Below are 25088 nucleotides of genomic sequence, written 5' to 3'. Positions count from 1 at the left end.
TATGATCATTAATATTCATATAAATGTGATGAAACAGGAAGTTGATGTATCTTACAGGAAGCCCAGGTGGTCCCATAGAACCTGGGTATCCATTAGTCCCTGGAGGGCCCTGAGAGACACCATAAAGAAGTATAAATAATGTATCTAATCAAACTTGATCTAACATGTATTGATGAGGGTAGCCATGACTCACCGTTTCACCCTTCACACCTGGTGGTCCTGCTGTTCCTCTCTCACCCTGCTGACCCTGGAGAGGAGAGAGGATGGACGGAGAGAGGAAGAGAGGTGATGAGAGAGGGAGAAAGGTGAGGAGAGAAGGAGAGGGCGAAAGGTGGGGAGAGGAGGGACGGAGCAAGGGAGAGGTGAGGAGAGGAGGGAAGGAGTGAGTGAGAGGTGAGTAGAGGAGGGACGGAGCGAGGGAGAGGTGAGGTGAGAAGGGACGGAGCAAGGGAGAGGTGAGGAGAGGAAGGACGGAGCAAGGGAGAGGTGAGGAGGGACAGAGCGAGGGAGAGGTGAGGAGAGGAGGGACGGAGCGAGGGAGAGGTGAGGAGAGGAGGGACGGAGCAAGGGAGAGGTGAGGAGAGGAGGGACGGAGCGAGGGAGAGGGGAGGAGAGGAGGGACGGAGCGAGGGAGAGGTGAGGAGAGGAGGGACGGAGCGAGGGAGAGGTGAGGAGAGGAGGGCCGGAGCAGGGGAGAGGTGAGGAGAGGAGGGACGGAGCAATGGAGAGGTGAGGAGGGACGGAGCAAGGGAGAGGTGAGGAGAGGAGGGACGAAGCAAGGGAGAGGTGAGGAGGGACAGAGCGAGGGAGAGGTGAGGAGAGGAGGGACGGAGCAAGGGAGAGGAGAGGAGGGACGGAGCAAGGGAGAGGTGAGGAGAGGAGGGACGGAGCGAGGGAGAGGTGAGGAGGGACGGAGCGAGGGAGAGGTGAGGAGGGACGGAGCGAGGGAGAGGTGAGGAGAGGAGGGACGGAGCGAGGGAGAGGTGAGTAGAGGAGGGAAGGAGCGAGGGAGAGGTGAGGAGGGACGGAGCGAGGGAGAGGTGAGTAGAGGAGGCACGGAGCGAGGGAGAGGTGAGTAGAGGAGGGACGGAGCGAGGGAGAGGTGAGTAGAGGAGGGACGGAGCGAGGGAGAGGTGAGGAGAGGAGGGACGGAGCGAGGGAGAGGTGAGTAGAGGAGGGACGGAGCAAGGGAGAAGTGAGGAGAGGAGGGACGGAGCGAGGGAGAGGTGAGGAGAGGAGGGGCGGAGCGAGGGAGAGGTGAGTAGAGGAGGGACGGAGCAATGGAGAGGTGAGGAGGGACGGAGCGAGGGAGAGGTGAGGAGAGGAGGCACGGAGCGAGGGAGAGGTGAGTAGAGGAGGGACGGAGCGAGGGAGAGGTGAGTAGAGAAGGGACGGAGCAATGGAGAGGTGAGGAGAGAAGGGACGGAGCGAGGGAGAGGTGAGGAGAGGAGGGACGGAGCGAGGGAGAGGTGAGGAGAGGAGGGACGGAGCGAGGGAGAGGTGAGGAGAGGAGGGACGGAGCGAGGGAGAGGTGAGTAGTAAGGGCGAAGGAGCGAGGGAGAGGTGAGTAGAGAAGGGACGGAGCAATGGAGAGGTGAGGAGAGGAGGGATGGAGCGAGGGAGAGGTGAGGAGAGGAGGGACGGAGCGAGGGAGAGGTGAGGAGAGGAGGGACGGAGCGAGGGAGAGGTGAGGAGAGGAGGGACGGAGCGAGGGAGAGGTGAGTAGAGGAGGGAAGGAGCGAGGGAGAGGTGAGTAGAGAAGGGACGGAGCAATGGAGAGGTGAGGAGAGGAGGGATGGAGCGAGGGAGAGGTGAGTAGAGGAGCGAGAGGTGACAGGTGAGGAGGGACGGAGGAGGGAGAGGTGAGTAGAGGAGGGACGGGGCAAGGAAGAGGTGAGGAGAGGAGGGACGGAGTGAGGGAGAGGTGAGGAGAGGAGGGACGGAGAGAGGGAGAGGTGAGTAGAGGAGCGAGGGAGAGGTGAGTAGAGGAGCGAGAGGTGAGAGGTGAGGAGGGACGGAGCGAGGGAGAGGTGAGTAGAGGAGGGACGGGGCAAGGGAGAGGTGAGTAGAGGAGGGACAGAGCGAGGGAGAGGTGAGTAGAGGAGGGACGGGGCAAGGGAGAGGTGAGTAGAGGAGGGACGGGGCAAGGGAGTGGTGAGGAGAGGAGGGACGGAGCGAGGGAGAGGTGAGTAGAGGAGGGACGGAGCAAGGGAGAGGTGAGTAGAGGAGGGACGGGGCAAGGGAGAGGTGAGGAGAGGAGGGACGGAGCGAGGGAGAGGTGAGAGGTGAAGAGGGAGGACAGAAGATTAGAGAGGGAGAGAAGTGATGAGAGAGGGAGAAAGGTGAGGAGAGAAGGAGAGAGGGCGAAAGGTGGGGAGAGGAGGGACGGAGCGAGAGGTGAGAGGTGAAGAGGGAGGACAGAAGATTAGAGAGGGAGAGAGGAGAGGGAAGGAAAGATGAGGAGTGGGAACAAAGACAGAAGTGAAGAAATGAGAAAAGAAACAGAAGAGATCATAAAAGAAAGGCGATTTGAGGACTATAAGTTTAGAATGAGAGCTATCTCCATCATCTCAGCAATGTAGTTACATATCCCTATACTCCCTGGGAGAGGAAAAGTGGAACACTAAATTAAATCTCTATTCATACGTATAAACACTGCAGAGGTAGAAAGCAACACCCTGGCCAACACACACACACACACACACACACACACACACACACACACACACACACACACACACACACACACACACACACACACACACACACACACACACACACACACACACACACACACAATCCAAGGACAAGACCAGTCAATACAGTATGAAGGAGACAGCGAAGTCTTCTTTCCATTTTCAATGTTCCATTGAGAACTTCTAAATGTGACTTTATCTCTTGTTCTGTGACCTGCTGCTCTCTCTATGAGGAGTCAATGCAGGCGATGTAGTTCCATGACCATGACCAAACCACACTGATACCCTCAGAGTCAGCAACCCTCTCCCCAAACCAGCCAGAGGACTCATTCATTATGGATTGTATTGATTTTCATAATGCAGTCAATGTATTTCAGACGACGGCTCTCTGCATTGCTCTCTCTCTCTAGCTTCTCTCTCACTTTCTGTCCCCATTTCTATCTTCCTTACCCCTCTCTGTCTCCACATCTGTTCTCTCTCTCTCCCCTCTAATATACAAGGCTACTGACAGCGTAAAGCTATTCAAATCCCTGTTATAGATTCAGTTCAATGTCTTATCAATTTAGCTGAGTTTCATTACGATGAAAAATGTTTTGCAGCTGCTAGTATTCAATCAGAGAAAATTATACAAAGCGGAGTGCAGAAGAGACGCGCGCGCACACACACACACACACACACACCTGGAATTAACGCTGCTTAACGTTTCAAAATGGATTCCATGCTGGGCTCGCACCGTTCAACCATTACTGACTTCCATTCGCTAAAACAATGGAATGATATAAGGGGGTTGGCGTGTTCTCTGCATGGCACTACGACTCTCCATCACTTAGACAGGGGAAATAATTGAACAACTGGTGAGACAATAGAATGGTTTCCTCATCTGAAATAACTTTCATTAAAGAGCTGGAGAGATGGAGATGGCAGAGCCACATCACTATGAGCACCCCCTCCTGCTGATTTAAAGAGATTCAACACTCGCACACAGTGTTGATGGAGTTTCAAAAAATGCAATTATCCTTGAAATAGAAGACAGCTGTGTGTGCTGACAATTTACACTGACGATGGCCTGAGGCCTGAAATGTTTGAGTTTTGTTTTCACCTTTCATTGATGTACAGATCTTCTGAGGCACCAAGATGTTCTAAAGACTTTTATTCAATTTTTTCCGTTTTGGATTCATTGCTTTTCAGAACAGTTCTCCATCTAGTTTTGGATTCATTCCTTTTCAGAACAGTTCTCCATCTAGTTTTGGATTCATTCCTTTTCAGAACAGTTCTCCATCTCGTTTTAGATTCATTCCTTTTCAGAACAGTTCTCCATCTCGTTTTGGATTCATTCCTTTCAGAACAGTTCTCCATCTAGTTTTGGATTCATTCCTTTTCAGAACAGTTCTCCATCTCGTTTTGGATTCATTCCTTTTCAGAACAGTTCTCCATCTCGTTTTGGATTCATTCCTTTTCAGAACAGTTCTCCATCTCGTTTTGGATTCATTCCTTTTCAGAACAGTTCTCCATCTCGTTTTGGATTCATTCCTTTTCAGAACAGTTCTCCATCTCGTTTTGGATTCATTCCTTTTCAGAACAGTTCTCCATCTCGTTTTGGATTCATTGCTTTTCAGAACAGTTCTCCATCTAGTTTTGGATTCATTCCTTTTCAGAACAGTTCTCCATCTAGTTTTGGATTAATTCCTTTTCAGAACAGTTCTCCATCTCGTTTTGGATTCATTCCTTTTCAGAACAGTTCTCCATCTCGTTTTGGATTCATTCCTTTTCAGAACAGTTCTCCATCTCTTCCAGTTTAAAAGCAGAATAAAGATATGGAGAGACAGACACAAACACACACAGTATAGTATAGTACAGTATATACATGTAGTAAACTCACAGTAAGTCCAGATGAGCCTTGAGGACCAGGAAAACCAGGAGGACCCTGTAGAGAAACAGGCAATGAGAGGGACAACTAAAACACCTGTTCTAAGCTCAGCATTGTAAACAGCAACACTGACCCGTAGCCCGTTACGGTACTACTCCAATTGGCTGAAGGGATACTCATGGATATGGTGGAAATTGGCGGTATAGACGAGTTGGCTGACAACTTCACCAAAATGATAAGCGTGCATCGATGAGGCCGTGTGGTGTTGTGATTCTGAACGGTCAGATAGCTAGCTACAATGACAAGAAGCTGCCATGAGGGGAATCGTAAGTGGCTCGTTTCAGCTCCTTGTATCTTGTTATTGATACTATGTCTTTTTTTAGGTGTTTTAACTGATGTCACGTCTATGCTAATATGGCTAAAATTCACTAGGTAACTAACCATCAACTGTAACAATGTATTTGAGAGACAACAAGTTCAAATTTGTGCAAATCTAAGTATGTTTTCAATAAATATTTGGAGACTAAATATAGATTACAGGTTGTCAACAATCTAAGCCAACTCTGTCTGTTTAGCCCCATAGTTGCGCAACACATCTATCTCTACTCTCCTCCACTCTCCAAAAGTGTGCACACTTCCTGCTATTGATTTAAAAGCATTGGATTGGTGTAATCATTGGCTGGAGGGAGTTTCCACAATTGGTAAATCCACGATGGGAAGTGCAAACTTTGAGAGAAGGGTGGATATTTGGGAAGTAACCTAATTTAATTCAAGACCTATGTGGTTCTAAGACCTACCACTAGAGTGGTCTATGACCTCACATTTCAAGAATCAACATGAAGTTGCTTTACTCTGCATGATCCTTCACTGATGAAGCTTTATAAGAAACACAGGCCACGTAAACACTATGGCCATGGCCCAACACTAGAAACGCAGCCTTCCAGGAAGTAAGCACTGATCTAACACAGTGGGATAAGTGAAAGCAAGGAGGCAAATAGGCTACATAGTCATGTTCAGTTCGGTGATTCCTTCCAAGAAAATGAAGAAAGACACATTTTCAAGTAGTTGAACATGGCCCAAAAAATGACATGGAATAAGTACTAGTGACAGAAATGTAGCCTTTAGGTAGTGTCCATGTAGCACAGAAAGAGAGGTGCTTCCCAAATAGACGTTGCCATTCCACTGTAACAGTCACTCTATAAACAGAAGAACATCTGTGGTCAATTCAAATTCAGTAAAGCACAAAGTCAGTAGGAGAGCCATTAGAGGAAGAAGAAACCAGTCAAGACAGAACAAGAGCTCAGAAAGTCTGCTTTGGGGCAGAAGTTTTTCCTGATCTAGTATGGTATGGTCAGGTAAAACTCCTGCCTCTAGCTATGATAGACAACCCAGTTCTCCTTACAGACACCATGCTTTGACTCTGTTGTGCTGGCTAATAATGTCTCTATATAGCCTTATGAAGTGTTATAATGCCTTAAAATCTCTGGTTTTGAGCTCACCATATTTCCTGGTACTCCAGCCTGTCCCCTTTGGCCCTGAGGACCCTGGGAAATGTAGGCAGAAAGGCACTTCCTGTTAGAGATTCAACACGCTAATAACACGCAACTTGTTATATTTCACCACACTCACAAACAAACACACACACACACACAAATAAACAAACAAACAAACAAAAACACACACACACACACACACACACACACACACACACACACACACACACACACACACACACACACACACACACACACACACACACACACACACGTACCGTCTCTCCCGTTATTCCAGGTGCTCCTGGTATTCCTGGGTGGCCTGGTGTTCCTGGTCCGGAGCAGCCTCCATTAGCTCCATCGGTGTTGGTGGTGGTCTACATAGAGAAGAAGATAAATAAATCTATGAATCAGTGTGTGTGTGTGTGTGTGTGTGTGTGTGTGTGTGGGTGAGTGTGTGTGTGTGTGAGTGTGAGTGTGTGTGTGTGAGTGTGAGTGTGAGAGTTGGATAGTTAAAGACTGTGTGGACGTACAGGAGCCTGTGCAGCCTCCTCCCCCTGCAGCCTTTGGTTTAGGAAACACTGTAACAAACACAAGGAGGTCATAGGTCAGAACGATGACTCGGCCTAGGCAAAGCTTCAGATAGATTGGGTCAAAATCAGAACCAAAACTGAGAGTGTTATTGATTCTTATGATTCATGAATCAATGAAGAATCATGTAAATCATGTAGATTTATTGTGTTATTGACTGTACGTTTGTCTATCCCATGTGTAACTCTGTGTTGTTGTTTGTGTCGCACTGCTTTGCTCAAACTTTGCCAGGTCGCAGTAATAAATGAGAACTTGTTCTCGACTGGACTACCTGGTTAAATAAAGGTGAAATAAATAAATAAAATGAACCCAGAAGAATGATGTAGATTCATGAACCCAGAAGAATCCATTAGAATTTCCATGATTCTACAGTCTCGTTCTAACCAGCCAACAATATAGATGCCCCCCTAACCACCTCACCCATGCACCCCTCACCACTCTCCCCCATGCCCCCCACCAATACACCCCTCACCCCCAGCCTCTCACCCTTTCACAGCCGTCGGAAGCATGGCCTATGCCAGTCTTGCCCTCGTCTCCTTTCTCTCCCTTGGTGCCCGCCATGCCTGGTACCCCTGGCAAGCCCTTGGAGCAGTCCTCACAAACCTTCTGCAGCAGAGGACACACACACTTTGATGACATGAAGTGTGTGAGCTCAATGTACACTGCATGGACACAGTTCATGCATGTTTGTGTTATGTATAATCACATCAGTACAGCTCATGCATATAAATCCAAGAGCAGTACTAGAGAACTCTATTTCCCAGAGTGCACCTCTCTACCTCCTGTCTTACCTTTCCATCTCCTCGACTGGGGTCCTCATCCTGAGGCAGCCTCAGATGCTGAGGAAGGGCGGGGGGTGGGGGGAGAGGAGAGGAAAATGTAAAGTAAAGGGAGGATTACAATTTATATGTACAGTTGACTTCTGCACATTGGATGCAACAAAGTGCAAACGGTGTTGAACTGCAGTACAGTCCAAATTCAATGAACGACCCATTCAGAAGTCCCAAATAGCACTCAATTCCCTGTGTAGTGTATTACTTTTGGCCAGAGTCACATAGGCCACTAGAGGGAATAGGGTGCCATTTAGGATTTGCCCAAGGAGACACAAAACATTCAAAATCACAAGGTTTTGCAAGTCTTTCAAAACACGTTGATATTCACATCCAGGCATTTATTGGGATCATTGTTGGGAGTTTGAAAGTTGATTGATTTACCTGCATGGGTGGTCTGAAACATTCTTACCACTCCAATCATACCAGGAAACCCACTCACAGTACAATTCTGCCACATTTGAGCAGTGGGGCCCTTCACAGAGTGAGAGAACCTGTGAATTGCACTTAGCCTGGTTTCAAAATCTGTTGGCTCTGTTCAAACGGTTGTTATTAGCCAGAAGAGCTCATTTGAGCTAGCATGATGCAGCTCATTAGGTTTGTTAAACTCAGGCTGTGTGCATTAACAGGATGTCTCAGAGAGAAGAATCATTATATGTCAATGATATTTACTTTATACTTTCAATATACTCCTATTTAAATATCCTTTACTTTTGCTAAATTGTTATTTTATCCTTTTTAAATGGATTCATTTGTATTCAACAAACTCGTCTGTTAAATGATGTTTCTAATAATGTTTTGTGGTTTTAAGGATGTGTTTTTATTAGCTAAGATTAAGATAAGAGTGAATTAAGAGTTTATCTAAGAATGAAATGTTTTAATAGTCTGTTTTAGGCATTTAAATCCATTGACATATAACATGCAGGCAGGGTCATGGAGCTAGAGAGGAGCTGGTGGGTCAGTATGTCTGTCTACTGTTAGGACTGGAGCACTTAGTGAGTCTGTATAATGTGAGTATGTGTGTGTGTGTGAGTTCGTAAAGCCAAGTTTCCACTGTGGGTAGATTGATTATTGTGGGGAGGGTGTGTGTGTGTGTGTGTGTGTGTGTGTGTGTGTGTGTGTGTGTGTGTGTGTGTGTGTGTGTGTGTGTGTGTGTGTGTGTGTGTATGTGGCAGGCGGCTGAACTGGATGCCAGCTATATGGAAAATAGACCTCATAGTGCAGTCCTCTCAACAGAAGACCTACAGGCTCTTACTGTACTCAGCATAACAAGGCTGAACAACAGAGTACAGCAAAGCTCTTCGACTCAAACTAATGGCTGCACTCACATACTCACACACTCACACACTGCATTTATGAAACCACGCCAACAATGTGTGTGTGTGTGTGTGTACGTGCATGCTTTTGAGGCACAAATCAATGGTAAAAGTCCTTCTGAAAGGCAGAAAGTGCATTTCAACACTAAAAGTCTTTGAGCTGAGTGCGTTCATTGTTCTAGCTGCCACTAAGTCATGGTGTGTCTACTGTATAGTCATGTCCAAAGTCTAGAGATCCTCAATGAACTTCTGCCAGAGTGCTCCACTCACAACACAGACCTACAACCCAACCAGGCTCCTCCCTCCCTGCACCGTCCAATCACAAAGCTGCAGCACTCATCTAGCCCCGTCTCCTCTGTCTGGCATGGGTTGCGGTCAAATCCATTTCAATTTAGACAATTCAGCTAATGAATTCCAATTCTAGAATCAGAAAATGTCATTGGTATTCATTGATATGGTTTTCACAATTCTGGAATTTGATTTTCAAATCACTTTCCGATGTGTCTGAATTGGAATGGAAGTGACTCCAACTCTTCTGTCTTATTACTTACAGTTCTCCCAGGCAGACCCGGCTGCCCTGGTACCCCGTCGTTGCCAGGGTTACCCTGAAAGAAGGAACTGAGATTCAACTGGTTTTAGCCTATCACAGGCTTGCCACATCCCTCTCTACCAATGGTCAGGGGGGGGGTTACAGGTTCGAGGTTGTAGGAACAACCAATCACCAGTGTTTCCTGGTTTATGTTCAGACTCTTTTGACTCGTTTAGTTTTTAAAGCACTATTTAAATTAATTTAAATAGTTTGATTCATGTTTGGTTGAAATAGTTTGATTATTTTGTAAACACCAGATTGAATATCATGCAGGGATCACTGTGCAAGAGGTCAAACAATATATATATTTTTAAGTGCTTTGATTTGAACAGGATATTTGTGCAAATTTGATTCCTGCACACACAATTGTTCAGTGCTTGATGAACACATGAACATCATATTCAGACAAATCAATCTATTTTCTTACACAGTGAACTCAGCCTGGTCTTCATGAACCAATATTACTACTTCGTTTCCCATTACCCTGGTTTAAATGTGTAAAATGTTGTTGAGAATTAGTTTAGATTTAACATTTCCCACAAAATCTGAGGAAATATTCTTGAAGAAAACTTTATTTGAAGGTTTTTAATTCATAATAATTGTACTAATGCTAAAATAACTATTTAATTATGTATAAGGAGATTATAACCAAACCTTCAAATGAAGTGTCATCAATATTCCCAACAATCCCAATGTATCATATGTTGATAGAAATAGTTAACATTCCCAAAGCATCCCACAAGAGTTAGTGAATGTTTAAAGCAGGGCTATGATTTAACAAAGACTCATTAATACACATATATATATATTTACAGCCCACAAGGTTAACAATAGCATAGAGCTTCATTACATGAATACAGTTGACTTTAAATGTTATTGCATTTATGCAATAGTTCTTTATGCACTTGCATATTTACTTTTACTATTGTGTAACATGTTTACATTAAGAATTTAAGATTAACAAAATAATTTGCTATTTTAGTTCTGCATTAATTAGTATTTAGAGTTGCATTAGCCACGACCTCAAGCTGCCCAAGCTAGAACCCAATGTTCAAGCCAAACCTGAAAAGGAAATGAGTGGAAGGTGGAATAGAAAAGAGTTAGCAGGAGGAGAGAAACATAGTGTGGAGGAGAATGAAGAACAAGAGTGAGAAGAATAGAGTGGCGAACAGAAGAGAGAGAGAGAGAGAGATAGAGAGAGAGAGAGAGAGAGAGAGAGAGAGAGAGAGAGAGAGAGAGAGAGAGCTTGTGTCCTTTAACCATTTGTACATTGTTAAAACACTGTATATATATATATAATATGACATTTGTAATGTCTTTACTGTTTTGAAACCTCTGTATGTGTAATGTTTACTGTTCATTTTTGTTGTTTTTCACATGTTTTATAGGATTGAGGTCAGGGCTTTGAGATGGCCACTCCAATACCTTGACTTTGTTGTCCTTAAGCCATTTTGCTACAACTTTGGAAGTATGCTTGTGGTCATTGTCCATTTGGAAGACCCATTTGTGACCAAGCTTTAACTTCCTGACTGATGTCTTGAGATTTTGCTTAAATATATCCACATAATTTTCCTACCTCATGATGCCATCTATTTTGTGAAGTGCTCCAGTCCCTCCTGCAGCAAAGCACCCCCACAACATGATGCTGCCACCCCCGTGCTTCACGGTTTGGATGGTGTTCTTCGGCTTGCAAGCCTCTCCCTTTTTCTTCCAAACATAACGATGGTCATTATGGCCAAACAGTTCTATTTTTGTTTCATCAGACCAGAAGACATTTGTCCAAAAAGTACGATCTTCATCCCCATGTGCAGTTGCAAACTGTAGTCTGGCTTTTTATGGTGGTTTTGGAGCAGTGGCCTTCCTTGCTGAGTGGCCTTTCAGGTTATGTCGATATCGGACTCATTTTACTGTGAATGTAGATACTTTTCTACCTGTTTCCTTCAGCATCTTCACAAGGTCCTTTGCTGTTGTTCTGGGACTGATTTGCACATTTCCACCAAAGTACGTTCATCCATAGGAGACAGAACGCGTCTCCTTCCTGAGTGGGATGATGGCTGTGTGGTTCCATGGTGTTTATACTTGCATACTATTGTTTGTACAGATGGACATGGCACCTCCAGGCGTTTGGAAATTGCTCCCAAGGATGAACCAAACCTTTTCTGAGGTCTTGGCTGATTTCTTTTGATTTCCCCATGATGTCGAGCAAAGAGGCACTGAGTTTGAAGGTAGGCCTTGAAATACATCCACAGGTACACCTCCAATTGACTCAAATTATGTCAACTAGCCTATCAGAAGCTTCTAAAGCCATGGAATTTTCTAAGCTGTTTAAAGGCACAGTCAACTTTGTGTATGTAAACATCTGAACGACTGGAATTGTGATACAGTGAATTATAAGTGCAAGAATCTGTCTGTAAACAATTGTTTGAAAAATTACTTGTGTCATGCACAAAGTAGATGTCCTAACTGACTTGCCAAAACTATAGTTTGTTAACAAGACATTTGTGGAGTGGTTGAAAAACGAGTTTTAATGACTTCAACCTAAGTGTATTTAACCTCTTGGATCTCTAGGGGCGCTATTTCATTTTTGGATAAAAAACGTTCCCGTTTTAAGCGCAATATTTTGTCACGAAAAGATGCTCGACTATGCATATTATTGACCGTTTTGGAAAGAAAACACTCTGAAGTTTCAGAATCTGCAAAGATATTGTCTGTAAGTGCCCCAGAACTCATTCTACAGGCGAAACCAAGATGATACGTCAACCAGGAAATGAGCAGAATCTCTGAAGCTCTGTTTTCCATTGTCTCCTTATATGGCTGTGATTGCGCAAGGAATGAGCCTACACTTTCTGTCGTTTCCCCAAGGTGTTTGCAGCATTGTGACGTATTTGTAGGCATATCATTGGAAGATTGACCATAAGAGACTACATTTTCCAAGTGTCCGCCTGGTGTCCCTGCATCGAAATTGGAGCGCAAAGCCAGGTGCAATTATTTTTCCATTTGAGAGCAAGGAGAAACCAGGCTTCCACGAAGGATATATCATCGAAGAGATATGTGGAAAAACACCTTGAGGATTGATTCTAAACCACGTTTGCCATGTTTCAGTCGATATTATGGAGTTAATTTGGAAAAAAGTTTGCGTTTTGAGGGCTGAATTTTTTTTTTATTTTTTATTTTCTTTTTTTTTTTGGTAGCCAAATGTGATGTACAAAACGGAGCTATTTCTAATACACAAAGAATCTTTTTGGAAAAACGGAGCATCTGCTATCTAACTGAGAGTCTCCTCATTGAAAACATCAGAAGTTCTTCAAAGGTAAGTTATTTTATTTGAAGGCTTTACTTGTTTTTGTGATAGTTGCCTGCTAAATGCTAACGCTAATGCTAACGCTAAATGCTACGCTAGCTAGCTTTTCCTATGGTTGAAGAGCATATTTTGAAAATCTGAGATGACAGTGTTGTTAACAAAAGGCTAAGCTTGAGAGATAGCATATTTATTTCATTTCATTTGCGATTTTCATGAATAGTTAACGTTGCGTTATGGTAATGAGCTTAGGTCTATAAATAGAATCCCGGATCCGGGTTTGGTCGTCGCAACAGGTTAAACTTCCAACTTCAACCGTGTACCCACCCAATAGAATCCCCATATTTTAACAATGACAGCTTCTCCATCCTAGAGGGGGAGATTAACCATTTCCAGGCCCAGGGACATGTACTAGTCTGTGGCGACCTAAATTCCAGAACTGGACAAGAACCTGTAACTCTCAGCACACAGGGGACAAACACCTTCCTGGAGGTGACAGGATTCCCTCCCCCATATGCACCCCTAGACACAATTATGACAACATAATCAACAAAAAGGGGTCACAACTTTGCAGCTCTGTCGGATGCTGGGACTCCTATGGTAGGTACACCTATAGCTCATCTCTTGGCAGTAGTACTGTAAACTACTTTATCACTGACCTCAACGCAGAGTCACTTAGAGCGTTCACAGTCAGTCTACTAGAATCTGAAGTCAAATGTCTACTGTTTGCTGATGATCTGGTGCTTCTGTCCCCAACCAAGGAGGGTCTACAGCAGCACCTAGATCTTCTGCACAGATTCTGTCAGACCTGGGCCCTGACAGTAAATCTCAGTAACACAAAAATAATGGTGTTTCAAAAAAGGTCCAGTTGCCAAGACCACAAATACAAATTCCATCTAGACACCGTTGCCCTAGAGCACACAAAAAACCATACATACCTCTGCCTAAACATCAGTGCCACAGGTAAATTCCACAAAGCTGTTAACGATCTGAGAGACAAGGCAAGAAGGGCATTCTATGCCATCAAAAGGAACATCAAATTTTACATACCAATAGGATCTGGCTAAAAATACTCAAATCAGTTATAGAACCCATTGCCCTTTACGGTTGTGAGGTCTGGGGTCCGCTCACCAGCCAAGAATTCACAAAATGGGACAAACACCAAACTGAGACTCTGCAGAATTAGGCCGATACCCGATAATCATCCAAATCCAAAAAGAGCTGTTAAATTCTACAACCACCTAATAGGAAGTGATTCCCAAACCTTCCATAGCAAAACCATCACCTACAAGACATGAACCTGGAGAAGAGTCCCCTTAAGCAAGCTGGTTCTGGGGCTCTGTTCACAAACACAAACAGACCCCACAGAGCCCCAGGACAGCAACACAATTAGAACCAACCATATCATGAGAAACAAAAAGATTATTACTTGACACATTGGAAAGAATTTACAAAAAAACAGAGTGAACTAGAATGCTATTTGTCCCTAAACAGAGAGTACACAGTGGTAGAATACCTGACCACTGTGACTGACCCAAAATTAAGGAAAGCTTTCACTATGTACAGACTCAGTGAGCATGGCCTTGCTATTGAGAAAGGCCACCGTAGGCAGACCTGGCTCTCAAGAGAAGACAGGCTATGTGCACACTGCCCACAAAATGAGGTGGAAACTGAGCTGCACTTCCTAACCTCCTGCCAAATGTATGACCATATTAGAGACACATATTTCCCTCAGATTACACAGACCCACAAAGAATTCAAAAACAATCAAATTTTGACAAACTCCCATATCTATTGGGTGAAATACCACAGTGTGCCATTACAGCAGCAAGATGTGTGACCTGTTGCCACAAAAAAAGGGCTACCAGTAAAGAACAAACACCATTGTAAATCCAACCTATATTTACAGTATGTTTATTTATTTTCCCTTTTGTACTTGAACTATTTGCACATCGTTACAACACTGTATATCAACATAATATTACATTTGAAATGTCTTCATTCTTTTGGAATGTTTACTGTTAATTTTTTATTGTTATTTCACTTTTGTTTATTATCTAGTTCATTTGCTTTGGCATTGTAAACATATGTTTCCCATGCCAATAAAGCACTTAAATTGAAATTTAATTGAGAGAGAAGAGCGAGAGAGATAGAACAGCCAAGGTACATTCATGTTGATGAATGAGAGGTTAAAGATGTACAGAGATAAAGAGGAATGGGTAAGTAAGGAGTGTGTTGTAAAGGGTTAATTGACATGACTCCACCACCCTGATCCCCCTCTCTCCTACCTGGGGTCCTGTGATGCCGATGAAGCCCTGTGGCCCAGGAGGACCAGGAGGACCTGGTTGTCCCGGAGCCCCCTGGAACACACACACACACACACACACACACACACACACACACACACACACACACACACTGAGCGAACCACACAGCATTGACAGGCACCATTCGTAGCCTAATTGTTCCAACAACAAACGCATACTCAGTTGATATTCAGTCAATATGACACAAGAGAAAACCAAGAGGCAGACATGGCTAGTAGATGACATAGAGATCAGACCTGCCACGTGTTTCCTCCCATAGTTCCTGGTGCTCCCTGCAAGGCAAGAGTCGTCAAATTCAGAGCACATCATCAGCAGATCATATGTGTTCAAAACAAACACTGACACCCTGCAGTGAAAAATAATCCTGCAGATCAAAACCAGTTAAAAGAGAGCTGAGTGTGTGTGTGTGTGTGTGTGTGTGTGTGTGTGTGTGTGTGTGTGTGTGTGTGTGTGTGTGAATGTGTGAGTGAATGTGTCCCCTGCAGAGAGATAACTACCCTGAAGTTGAACTCAAAACAAGTTTAAGATGACCACGTTGTGGCATGTGTGTGTGTACTGTATGCATGGATCTGTGTGTGCATGTTGACCTAGCCATACTCACCGGTCCACCTGTTCCTGCGTATGGAGGGCTGATACAGTTACAGTCTCCAGGTTCACCCTGAAAACACAGACCTCTCATAGATCACACAGAGAAGCTGTGAAATAACCAGGGGCGTGTATTCATGGATGCCATGGGAAGACAGACTTCCCCCCCAAAAATGGACCAACAAAAAACAATATATAAAATAAATGTATCTTTCGAAAATCTAAATAATGTATTTTGACTCTCTGTGATTCAACATTTTCCTTCAATTACCAAGAGGCTGAATGTATCTCACTGGAGAAAGCATCTGAATGAGTGAAACAGAGCCCCTCTGTCTCAGTATGTGTACCCCACCTATCTAATGCTGTTTGGTCAAAAAGAGTATGACATTGTTGCCGCCCATAACATTGAATGCAAGGGAAGCCAGCGAGCATTTGGACTCCCTTGATAAAAAATAAGGTTAAATAATAGCTAAAAAGGTTAAATAATAGCTAATCAGTTGAGCTAAACTGAGTGAGTATCAAGGGAAGATTTGTCTTCACATCAACCACATCAAAAGCAAAATATAATTTACGTAAAATAAGTATATTGTTGAATCTCATTGGGTTGTTTCCTCCAGTAGCTAGCCAGCTAGCTAAAATCAGCCCTAAATTAGCCACTAGGGATTTGGACTTGGTTTTACCTAATTCTCTGTACTGGCCAATGATTATAACTGTGATTCTTATCCAATCATAAATTCATACATTGTGCCCTTGATCTGAGAGGATGGAAGTTCAGCATGTAGCTAGATGTAGGCTAATGTTAACTAGCTGGCTAATCATTGCCCATGAATGGAAGTTAGGCTAGCGAGCAAGCATTTTAGCAAGGTAGCCTAGCAAAACGAAAACTAACAGCGTGTACTCTATGACAGAGTACTAGACCGTTTTGCCAACATGAAAGAGAGGAGGATGGCATTGGCTTTTCTCTACAAGTAGGGTGAGCCACTTCATATTGAGCTCACGTTGATTGGACTAAATTGTCCTGGGCATCTTTTAGTTGCCACTGTATTAGACTAAGCTCAGGTTATTTGATGATGTTGACGTTGAAATGGTGTTGGACTAGCGGAAACAGCTCCTGTTTTCTTAGCGACTTCTGGTAACTCTCTGTGGTTCTAAATCAATAGTTGTTAAGTATTCAGAAAATGTCGGAAACATTAGTAACTTGCTTGAACATGCTGTAGGTCATATAACTGTTTGTTAGAGGCAATATGTTTTGTGATGAAACAAAGTTGACGTGGAATTTATTCTGCTACTGTGTCTTCTTATTCATATTTCAATAATCCTAGTCCTGTTCAGTTGGTCTGATGGTAGCTCTAATTAAAAATCAAATCAAATCAAATCAAATTTTATTTGTCACATACACATGGTTAGCAGATGTTAATGCGAGTGTAGCGAAATGCTTGTGCTTCTAGTTCCGACAATGCAGTAATAACAAGTAATCTAACTAACAATTCCAAAACTACTGTCTTGTAATTAATAATCCTAGTCCTGTTCAGTTGGTATGATGGTAGCACTAATTAATAATCCTAGTCCTGTTCAGTTGGTCTGATGGTAGCACTAATTAATAATCCTAGTCCTGTTCAGTTGGTCTGATGGTAGCACTAATTAATAATCCTAGTCCTGTTCAGTTGGTATGATGGTAGCACTAATTAATAATCCTAGTCCTGTTCAGTTGGTCTGATGGTAGCACTAATTAATAATCCTAGTCCTGTTCTTAAAGCTCCTTTACTTCCCTTGTCTATTTGGATCCCACACACTTGTCACCTCCTCTGCTACTCTGTCTGTGCCTTGAGGGTGTGTGTGTGTGTGTGTGTGTTTGTGTGCGTGTAAGCATCTGCCTATGTGTGTGTGTGTGTGTGTGTGTGCTGGTGAAGCATCCCCAGTGATTACCATCTGTTACCCCCTGCCTCCAAACCTCTTAATCTTCAGAAATGCTAGGTTTACCTTGTCCCCCTTGGCTCCGTCAGTTCCCTGCAAGACAGAACACACACACACACACACACACACACACACACACACACACACACACACACACACACACACACACACACACACACACACACACACACACACACACACACACACACACACACACACAGAGTTAGTGTGGCCTTGTCATTGCAGACGATAAAGCTTGCAAGGAAAGTAGTCAGGAGCAGAGAGGGGCGACAGGAGACACTATGGCTCTGTTATGGATTGAGGCGGCCTTCATTAGCTATTAGACTAAATATAATCATCTTTAAACTTTAAAAACACTGACTCTGAGTCTGTAGAAACTAGTGATCTTAGCTCACACACTGTTACACAGTACTATGAAAGGTATACAATTCACACTGACTACACAATTCCAATACTATGTGACTGCGTTGTGTTTTCAATGTGACGCCACTCACATCTCTTCCATCAGCTCCTGGGATTCCATTGGATCCACCTTTGCCGTCTTTACCCTGGGTTGGGAATGGGATAAGTATGGAGGCAGCAATCACTCAATGGCTTTGACTAGAGTTAATACACATATGCATGCACACACACACACACACACACACACACACACACACACACACACACACACACACACACACACACGCACACACACACGCACACACACACACACACACACACACACACACACACACACACACACACACACACACACACACACACACACACACACATCTCTTACCTGGGGTCCTGTAACACCTACACCCATGGGCCCCTGTGGCCCTGGAGGCCCCTCCTCTCCTTTAGGACCCTGTGAAAAGCAAATACACACACACAAGAATGAGAACTTTGTGGCTGTGTGTGTGTGTGTTTATGCGTTGATGCACGTATAATGTGCATCTGGATATGTGTGTGTGTGTGTGTGTGTGTACCATGTCCCCAGCAGGCCCAACTGGTCCAGTAAGTCCTCTAATTCCCTGAGGACCCTGTAGAGGAGCAGCATGATGCAAATTAACATGATAGAAGGAGACTACAGAGACCATTATACAGTACATACTAGAGGCAATCATATTTAATATGTATTTCATCATTATTTCATCTAATATTTTTTGGACTTACTGCCACCCCTGGTAGGCCTCTGGGTCCTTCTGCTCCCTGAAAATAGGAGAGAGAGAGAGCGAGAGAGCGAGAGAAAGGTTTAAAGAGATGGGTGGTGAGTTGAGCTTAGAGACAAACAGATGATTCATCAACAGTAGAACAATGGCTGAACCTTCATGAACAAGTCTGGATATTGTCTTCCTCATTCCATCTCTCATTCCCATCACACATGCTCTCGTTGCTTCGTGTGTATGTGTCTTGTGAGTTTGTGTGTGTGTTTGTACACAAACCTGCATGTGTGTGTATACAGTATATCTGACTACCTATAAACTTGAGGAATGTTAGCATGTTGATGCAGACTGTGAGCATGTTGATCCTGAAGGAATGTTAGCATGTTGATCCTGAAGTAAAGTTAACATGTTGACCCAGAAGGAATGTTAGAATGTTGACCCAGAAGGAATGTTAACACGTTGTCCCAGAATGAATGTTAACATGTTGACCCAGAATGAATGTTAACACGTCGACCCAGAATGAATGTTAGAATGTTGACACAGAAGGAATGTTAGAATGTTGACCCAGAAGGAATGTTAGAATGTTGACCCAGAAGGAATGTTAACATGTTGACCCAGAAGGAATGTTAGAATGTTGATCCAGAAGGAATGTTAGAATGTTGACCCAGCAGGAATGTTACACTGTTGATCCAGAAGGAATGTTAACATGTTGACCCAGAAGGAATGTTAGCACGTTGATCCAGAAAGAATGTTAGAATGTTGATCCAGAAGGAATGTTAACATGTTGATCCAGAAGGAATGTTAGAATGTTGATCCAGAAGGAATGTTAACATGTTGATCCAGAAGGAATGTTAGCATGTTGATCCAGAAGGAATGTTAGAATGTTGATCCAGAAGGAATGTTAACATGTTGATCCAGAAGGAATGTTAGCATGTTGATCCAGAAGGAATGTTAATCCAAATGATGTGGAAACAACATTTATTCAACCAGCCCAGTGGATATGTGGGTAATAAAAAAAATGTAAGTATGGGAAAGCTTCAGAAAAACAGCACCAAAAATGTATTTTGAGGTGAGCAATCTCTTCAATGTTTACGAGTCAAACTCATTCCACGGTGGGTCGAGTGTCTGCGGGTTTTCGCTTCTCCCTTGTACTTGATTGATTAATTCTTTGGACACTGTGTTAACTAACCTCCAAACGAGCTTCAATGCCATACAATTCTCCTTCTGTGGCCTCCAACTGCTCTTAAACCCTAGTGAAACTAAATGCATGCTTTTCAACTGTTCGCTCCCTGCACCTGCCCGCCCGACTAGCATCACTACTCTGTACGGTTCTGACTTACAATATGTGGACCCTACAAGTACCTAGGTGTCTGGCTAGACTGTAACCTCTCCTTCCAGACTTATATTAAACATCTCCAATCCAAAATCAAATCTAGAATCGGCTTCCTATTTTGCAACAAAGCATCCTTCACTCACGCCGCCAAACATACCCTCGTAAAACTGACTATCCTACCGATCCTCGACTTCAGCGATGTCATTTACAAAATAGCTTCCAATACTCTACTCAGCAAACTGGATGCAGTCTATCACAGTGCCATCCGTTTTGTCACCAAAGCCCCTTATACCACCCACCACTGCGACCTTTATGCTCTAGTCGACTGGCCCTCGCTACATATTCGTCACCAGACCCACTGGCTCCAGGTCATCTATATGTTTATGCTAGGTAAAGCTCCGCCTTATCTCAGCTCACTGGTCACGATAACCACACCCACCCGTAGCACGAGCTCCAGCAGGTATATCTCACTGGTCACCCCCAAAGCCAACACCTTCGGCTGCCCTTCCTTCCAGTTCTCAGCTGCCAGTGACTGGAACGAATTGCAAAAATCGCTGAAGCTGGAGACTTTTATTTCCCTCACTAACTTTAAACATCAGCTATCTGAGCAGCTAACCGATCGCTGCAGCTGTACAGAGTCCATCTGTAAATAGCCCACCCAATCTACCTATCTCATCCCCATATTGTTTTTATTTCCTTTTCTGCTCCTTTGCACACCAGTATTTCTACTTGCACATCACCATCTGCAAATCTATGACTCCAGTGGTAATTTGATAAATTGTAATTACTTCGCTACTATGGCCTATTTATTGGCTTACCTCCTCACGCCATTAGCACACACTGTATATAGACTTACTTTTTTTCTATTGTGTTATTGACTATACGCTTGTTTATTCCATGTGTAACTCTGTGTTGTTGTTTGTGTCGCACTGCTTTGCTTTATCTTGGCCAGGTTGCAGTTGTAAATGAGAACTTGTTCTCAACTAGCCTACCTGGTTAAATAAAGGTGAAATAAAAAATAAATAAAAATAAGGTCACTGATTAGTAAAGAACTCCCCTCACCTGGTTGTCTAGGTCTTAATTGAAAGGAAAACCCAAAAACCATTAACCACTAGGCCCTCCATGGAATGAGTTTGACACACCTGACCTAGATGTTCAAAAAATGTCTTACCTGAGGTCCTGGGATGCCCACCCCTTCAACTCCTGGGTCACCCTACAGGGAGCAGCACAGACACACACACTGAGAGCACAGCCACACACACTGAGTCAGCACAGCAACACACACTGAGTCAGCACAGACACACACACTGAGTCAGCACAGCCACACACACTGAGTCAGCACAGACACACACACTGAGTCAGCACAGACACACACAATGAGTCAGCCACTAGTGAAATTCACACCAACCCTTGTACGTGTGTATGGCAAATGATCATACTGTACCTGGCTTCCTTTTGGTCCTATAGGCCCTTGGACACCGGGAAGACCTGGTTTGCCCTGGTAGATGGAGAGATAGAAAGACAAGATAGAGAAGACAAATAAAGAGTGTGTCACAAGTTTGGACACACTCAGCGCTCATTAAAGTTTTTATTTTATTTTTGTATTCTATTTATTTATTTTTTATTCTATTTTTGTATTCTATTTTCTACATTGTAGAAAAATAGTGAAGAAATCAAAACTATGAAATAACACATATGGAATCATGTAGTAACCATAAAAGTGTTAAACATCAAAATATTTTTTATATTTGAGATTCTTCAAAGTAGCCACCCTTTGCCTTGATGACAGCTTTGCACACTCTTGGCATTCTCTCAACAAGCTTCATGAGGTAGTCACCTGGAATGCATTTCAATTAACTTCTTGGTGACAGGGGGGCAGTATTGAGTAGCTTGGATGAATAAGGTGCCCAGACTCTGTCCCAATATATGCATATTATTAGTATAATTGGATAGAAAACATTCTGAAGTTTCTATAACTGAGGCGAAAACCTCAGATAAATCCAACCAGGTAGTGGGAAATCTGAGGTTTTTAGTTTTTCAACACTTTGCCATTCCAATATACAGTGTAAATGGGGTCATATTGCACTCCCTAAGGCTTCCACTAGATGTCAACAGTCTTTAGAACTTGGTTTGAGGCTTCTACTGTGAAGTGGGGGCGAATGAGAGGGGATTGAGCCAGGTGTCTGGCAGAGTGCCACATGCTCGTGACGCGCGGTCGCGAGAGAGTTAGCTCTCGTTCCATTGCTTTTCTACAGACATAGGAATTCTCCGGTTGGAACATTATTGAAGATTTATGATAAAAACATCCTAAAGATTGATTCTATACTTAGTTTGACAGGTTTCTACAGGCTGTAACGTTTTGAACTTTTCGTCCGACGTTCGGCTGGACCTGAACGTGCGTTTGGATTTCTTTACAAAACGCCCTAACAAAAGAAGCTATTTGGACATAAATGATGAACTTTATCGAACAAATCAAACATTTATTGTGGAACTGAGATTCCTGGGAGTGCATTCTGATGAAGATCATCAAAGGTAACTGAATATTTATAATGCTATTTCTGACTAATGTTGACTACATAATATGGCGGATATCTTTTTGGCTGCTTTGTTGTCTGAACGCTGTACTCAGATTGCATGGTTTGCTTTTTCCGTAAAGTTTTTTTGAAATCTGACACAGCGGTTGCATTAAGGAGAAGTATATCTCTAATTCCATGTATAACACTTGTAATTTCAGAAATGAGTATTTCTGTAAATTGATGTGGCTATCTGCAAAGTTACGGCATGTTTTAGAACTATGGACGTAACTCGCTAATGTAACATGAGATTTTTTAAAATAAATACAGTGCCTTGCGAAAGTATTCGGCCCCCTTGAACTTTGCGACCTTTTGCCACATTTCAGGCTTCAAACATAAAGATATAAAACTGTATTTTTTTGTGAAGAATCAACAACAAGTGGGACACAATCATGAAGTGGAACGACATTTATTGGATATTTCAAACTTTTTTAACAAATCAAAAACTGAAAAATTGGGCGTGCAAAATTATTCAGCCCCCTTAAGTTAATACTTTGTAGCGCCACCTTTTGCTGCGATTACAGCTGTAAGTCGTTTGGGGTATGTCTCTATCAGTTTTGCACATCGAGAGACTGACATTTTTTCCCATTCCTCCTTGCAAAACAGCTCGAGCTCTGTGAGGTTGGTTGGAGAGCATTTGTGAACAGCAGTTTTCAGTTCTTTCCACAGATTCTCGATTGGATTCAGGTCTGGACTTTGACTTGGCCATTCTAACACCTGGATATGTTTATTTTTGAACCATTCCATTGTAGATTTTGCTTTATGTTTTGGATCATTGTCTTGTTGGAAGACAAATCTCCGTCCCAGTCTCAGGTCTTTTGCAGACTTCACCAGGTTTTCTTCCAGAATGGTCCTGTATTTGGCTCCATCCATCTTCCCATCAATTTTAACCATCTTCCCTGTCCCTGCTGAAGAAAAGCAGGCCCAAACCATGATGCTGCCACCACCATGTTTGACAGTGGGGATGGTGTGTTCAGGGTGATGAGCTGTGTTGCTTTTATGCCAAACATAACGTTTTGCATTGTTGCCAAAAAGGTCAATTTTGGTTTCATCTGACCAGAGCACCTTCTTCCACATGTTTGGTGTGTCTCCCAGGTGGCTTGTGGCAAACTTTAAACAACACATTTTATGGATATCTTTAAGAAATGGCTTTCTTCTTGCCACTCTTCCATAAAGGCCAGATTTGTGCAATATACGACTGATTGTTGTCCTATGGACAGAGTCTCCCACCTCAGCTGTAGATCTCTGCAGTTCATCCAGAGTGATCATGGGCCTCTTGGCTGCATCTCTGATCAGTCTTCTCCTTGTATGAGCTGAAAGTTTAGAGGGACGGCCAGGTCTTGGTAGATTTGCAGTGGTCTGATACTCCTTCCATTTCAATATTATTGCTTGCACAGTGCTCCTTGGGATGTTTAAAGCTTGGGAAATCTTTTTGTATCCAAATCCGGCTTTAAACTTCTTCACAACAGTATCTCGGACCTGCCTGGTGTGTTCCTTGTTCTTCATGATGCTCTCTGCGCTTTTAACGGACCTCCGAGACTATCTCAGTGCAGGTGCATTTATACGGAGACTTGATTACACACAGGTGGATTGTATTTATCATCATTAGTCATTTAGGTCAACATTGGATCATTCAGAGATCCTCACTGAACTTCTGGAGAGAGTTTGCTGCACTGAAAGTAAAGGGGCTGAATAATTTTGCACGCCTAATTTTTCAGTTTTTGATTTGTTAAAAAATACTTTCGCAAGGCACTGTATGCACTTTATCGAACAAAACATACATTTATTGGGTAACATGAAGTCCTATGAGTGTCATCTGATGAAGATCATCAAAGGTTAGTGATACATTTGATCTCTATTTGTGCCATTTGTGACTCCTCTCTTTGGCTGGAAAAATGGCGGTGTTTTTCTGTGACTTGGTGGTGACCAAACATAATCGTTTGTGGTGCTTTCATTGTAAAGCTTTTTTTAAATCAGACAATGTGGCTGGATTAAGGAGAATTGTATCTTTAAAATGGTGTAAAATACTTGTATGCTTGAGGAATTTTAATTATGAGATTTTTGTTGTTTTGAATTTGGCGCCCTGCACTTTCACTGGCTGTTGGCGAGGTGGGACGCTACCGTCCCACATATCCCGGAGAGGTTTTAACAGGTATGCCTTGTTAGAAGTTAATTTGTGGAATTTCTTTCCTTCTTAATGCGTTTGAGCCAATCCGTTGTATTGTGACAAGGTAGGGGTGGTATACAGAAGATAACCCTATTTGGTAAAATACCAAGTCCATATTATAGCAAGAACAGCTCAACTAAGCAAAGAGAAACGACAGTGGATTATTACTTTAGGACATGAATGTCAGTCAATCCGGAAGATTTCAAGAACTTTGAAAGTTTCTTCAAGTGCAGTCGCAAAAACCGTCAAGTGCAATGATGAAACTGGCTCTCATGAGAACTGCCACAGGAAAGGAAGACCAAGAGTTACTGTACCTATGCTGCAGAGGACAAGTTCA

At 43.3% G+C, this 25088-nt stretch overlaps 1 protein-coding gene across 4 annotated transcripts in view; it reads right to left on the bottom strand.

Annotated features, from left to right (window-relative positions):
* LOC139373701 (collagen alpha-1(XVI) chain-like) overlaps nt 1–25088 on the bottom strand; it is a 121114-nt gene that overhangs the window by 13002 nt on the left and 83024 nt on the right. For 2 of the 4 annotated variants that reach the window (XM_071114578.1, XM_071114577.1), the window contains exons 31-49: nt 21456–21509; nt 21183–21224; nt 18689–18724; nt 18502–18555; nt 18312–18380; nt 18022–18075; nt 17573–17599; nt 15609–15665; nt 15244–15279; nt 14969–15040; nt 9345–9398; nt 7439–7486; nt 7134–7253; nt 6590–6637; nt 6335–6433; nt 6063–6107; nt 4576–4620; nt 194–247; nt 56–109 (exon numbers count right to left, since the gene is read on the bottom strand). In XM_071114578.1, the coding sequence (XP_070970679.1) occupies nt 56–109; nt 194–247; nt 4576–4620; nt 6063–6107; nt 6335–6433; nt 6590–6637; nt 7134–7253; nt 7439–7486; nt 9345–9398; nt 14969–15040; nt 15244–15279; nt 15609–15665; nt 17573–17599; nt 18022–18075; nt 18312–18380; nt 18502–18555; nt 18689–18724; nt 21183–21224; nt 21456–21509 (1068 nt within the window). The remainder of the gene's footprint in view (nt 1–55; nt 110–193; nt 248–4575; nt 4621–6062; nt 6108–6334; nt 6434–6589; nt 6638–7133; nt 7254–7438; nt 7487–9344; nt 9399–14968; nt 15041–15243; nt 15280–15608; nt 15666–17572; nt 17600–18021; nt 18076–18311; nt 18381–18501; nt 18556–18688; nt 18725–21182; nt 21225–21455; nt 21510–25088) is intronic. The other 2 variants (XM_071114580.1, XM_071114579.1) reach the window with 1 other exon arrangement.

The sequence above is a fragment of the Oncorhynchus clarkii genome, chromosome 18 (assembly GCF_045791955.1).
Source record: "Oncorhynchus clarkii lewisi isolate Uvic-CL-2024 chromosome 18, UVic_Ocla_1.0, whole genome shotgun sequence".
Lineage (NCBI taxonomy): Eukaryota > Metazoa > Chordata > Actinopteri > Salmoniformes > Salmonidae > Oncorhynchus > Oncorhynchus clarkii.
Note: the sequence above shows the minus strand (reverse complement) of the source record. Positions and strands in the feature narration are given on the sequence as shown.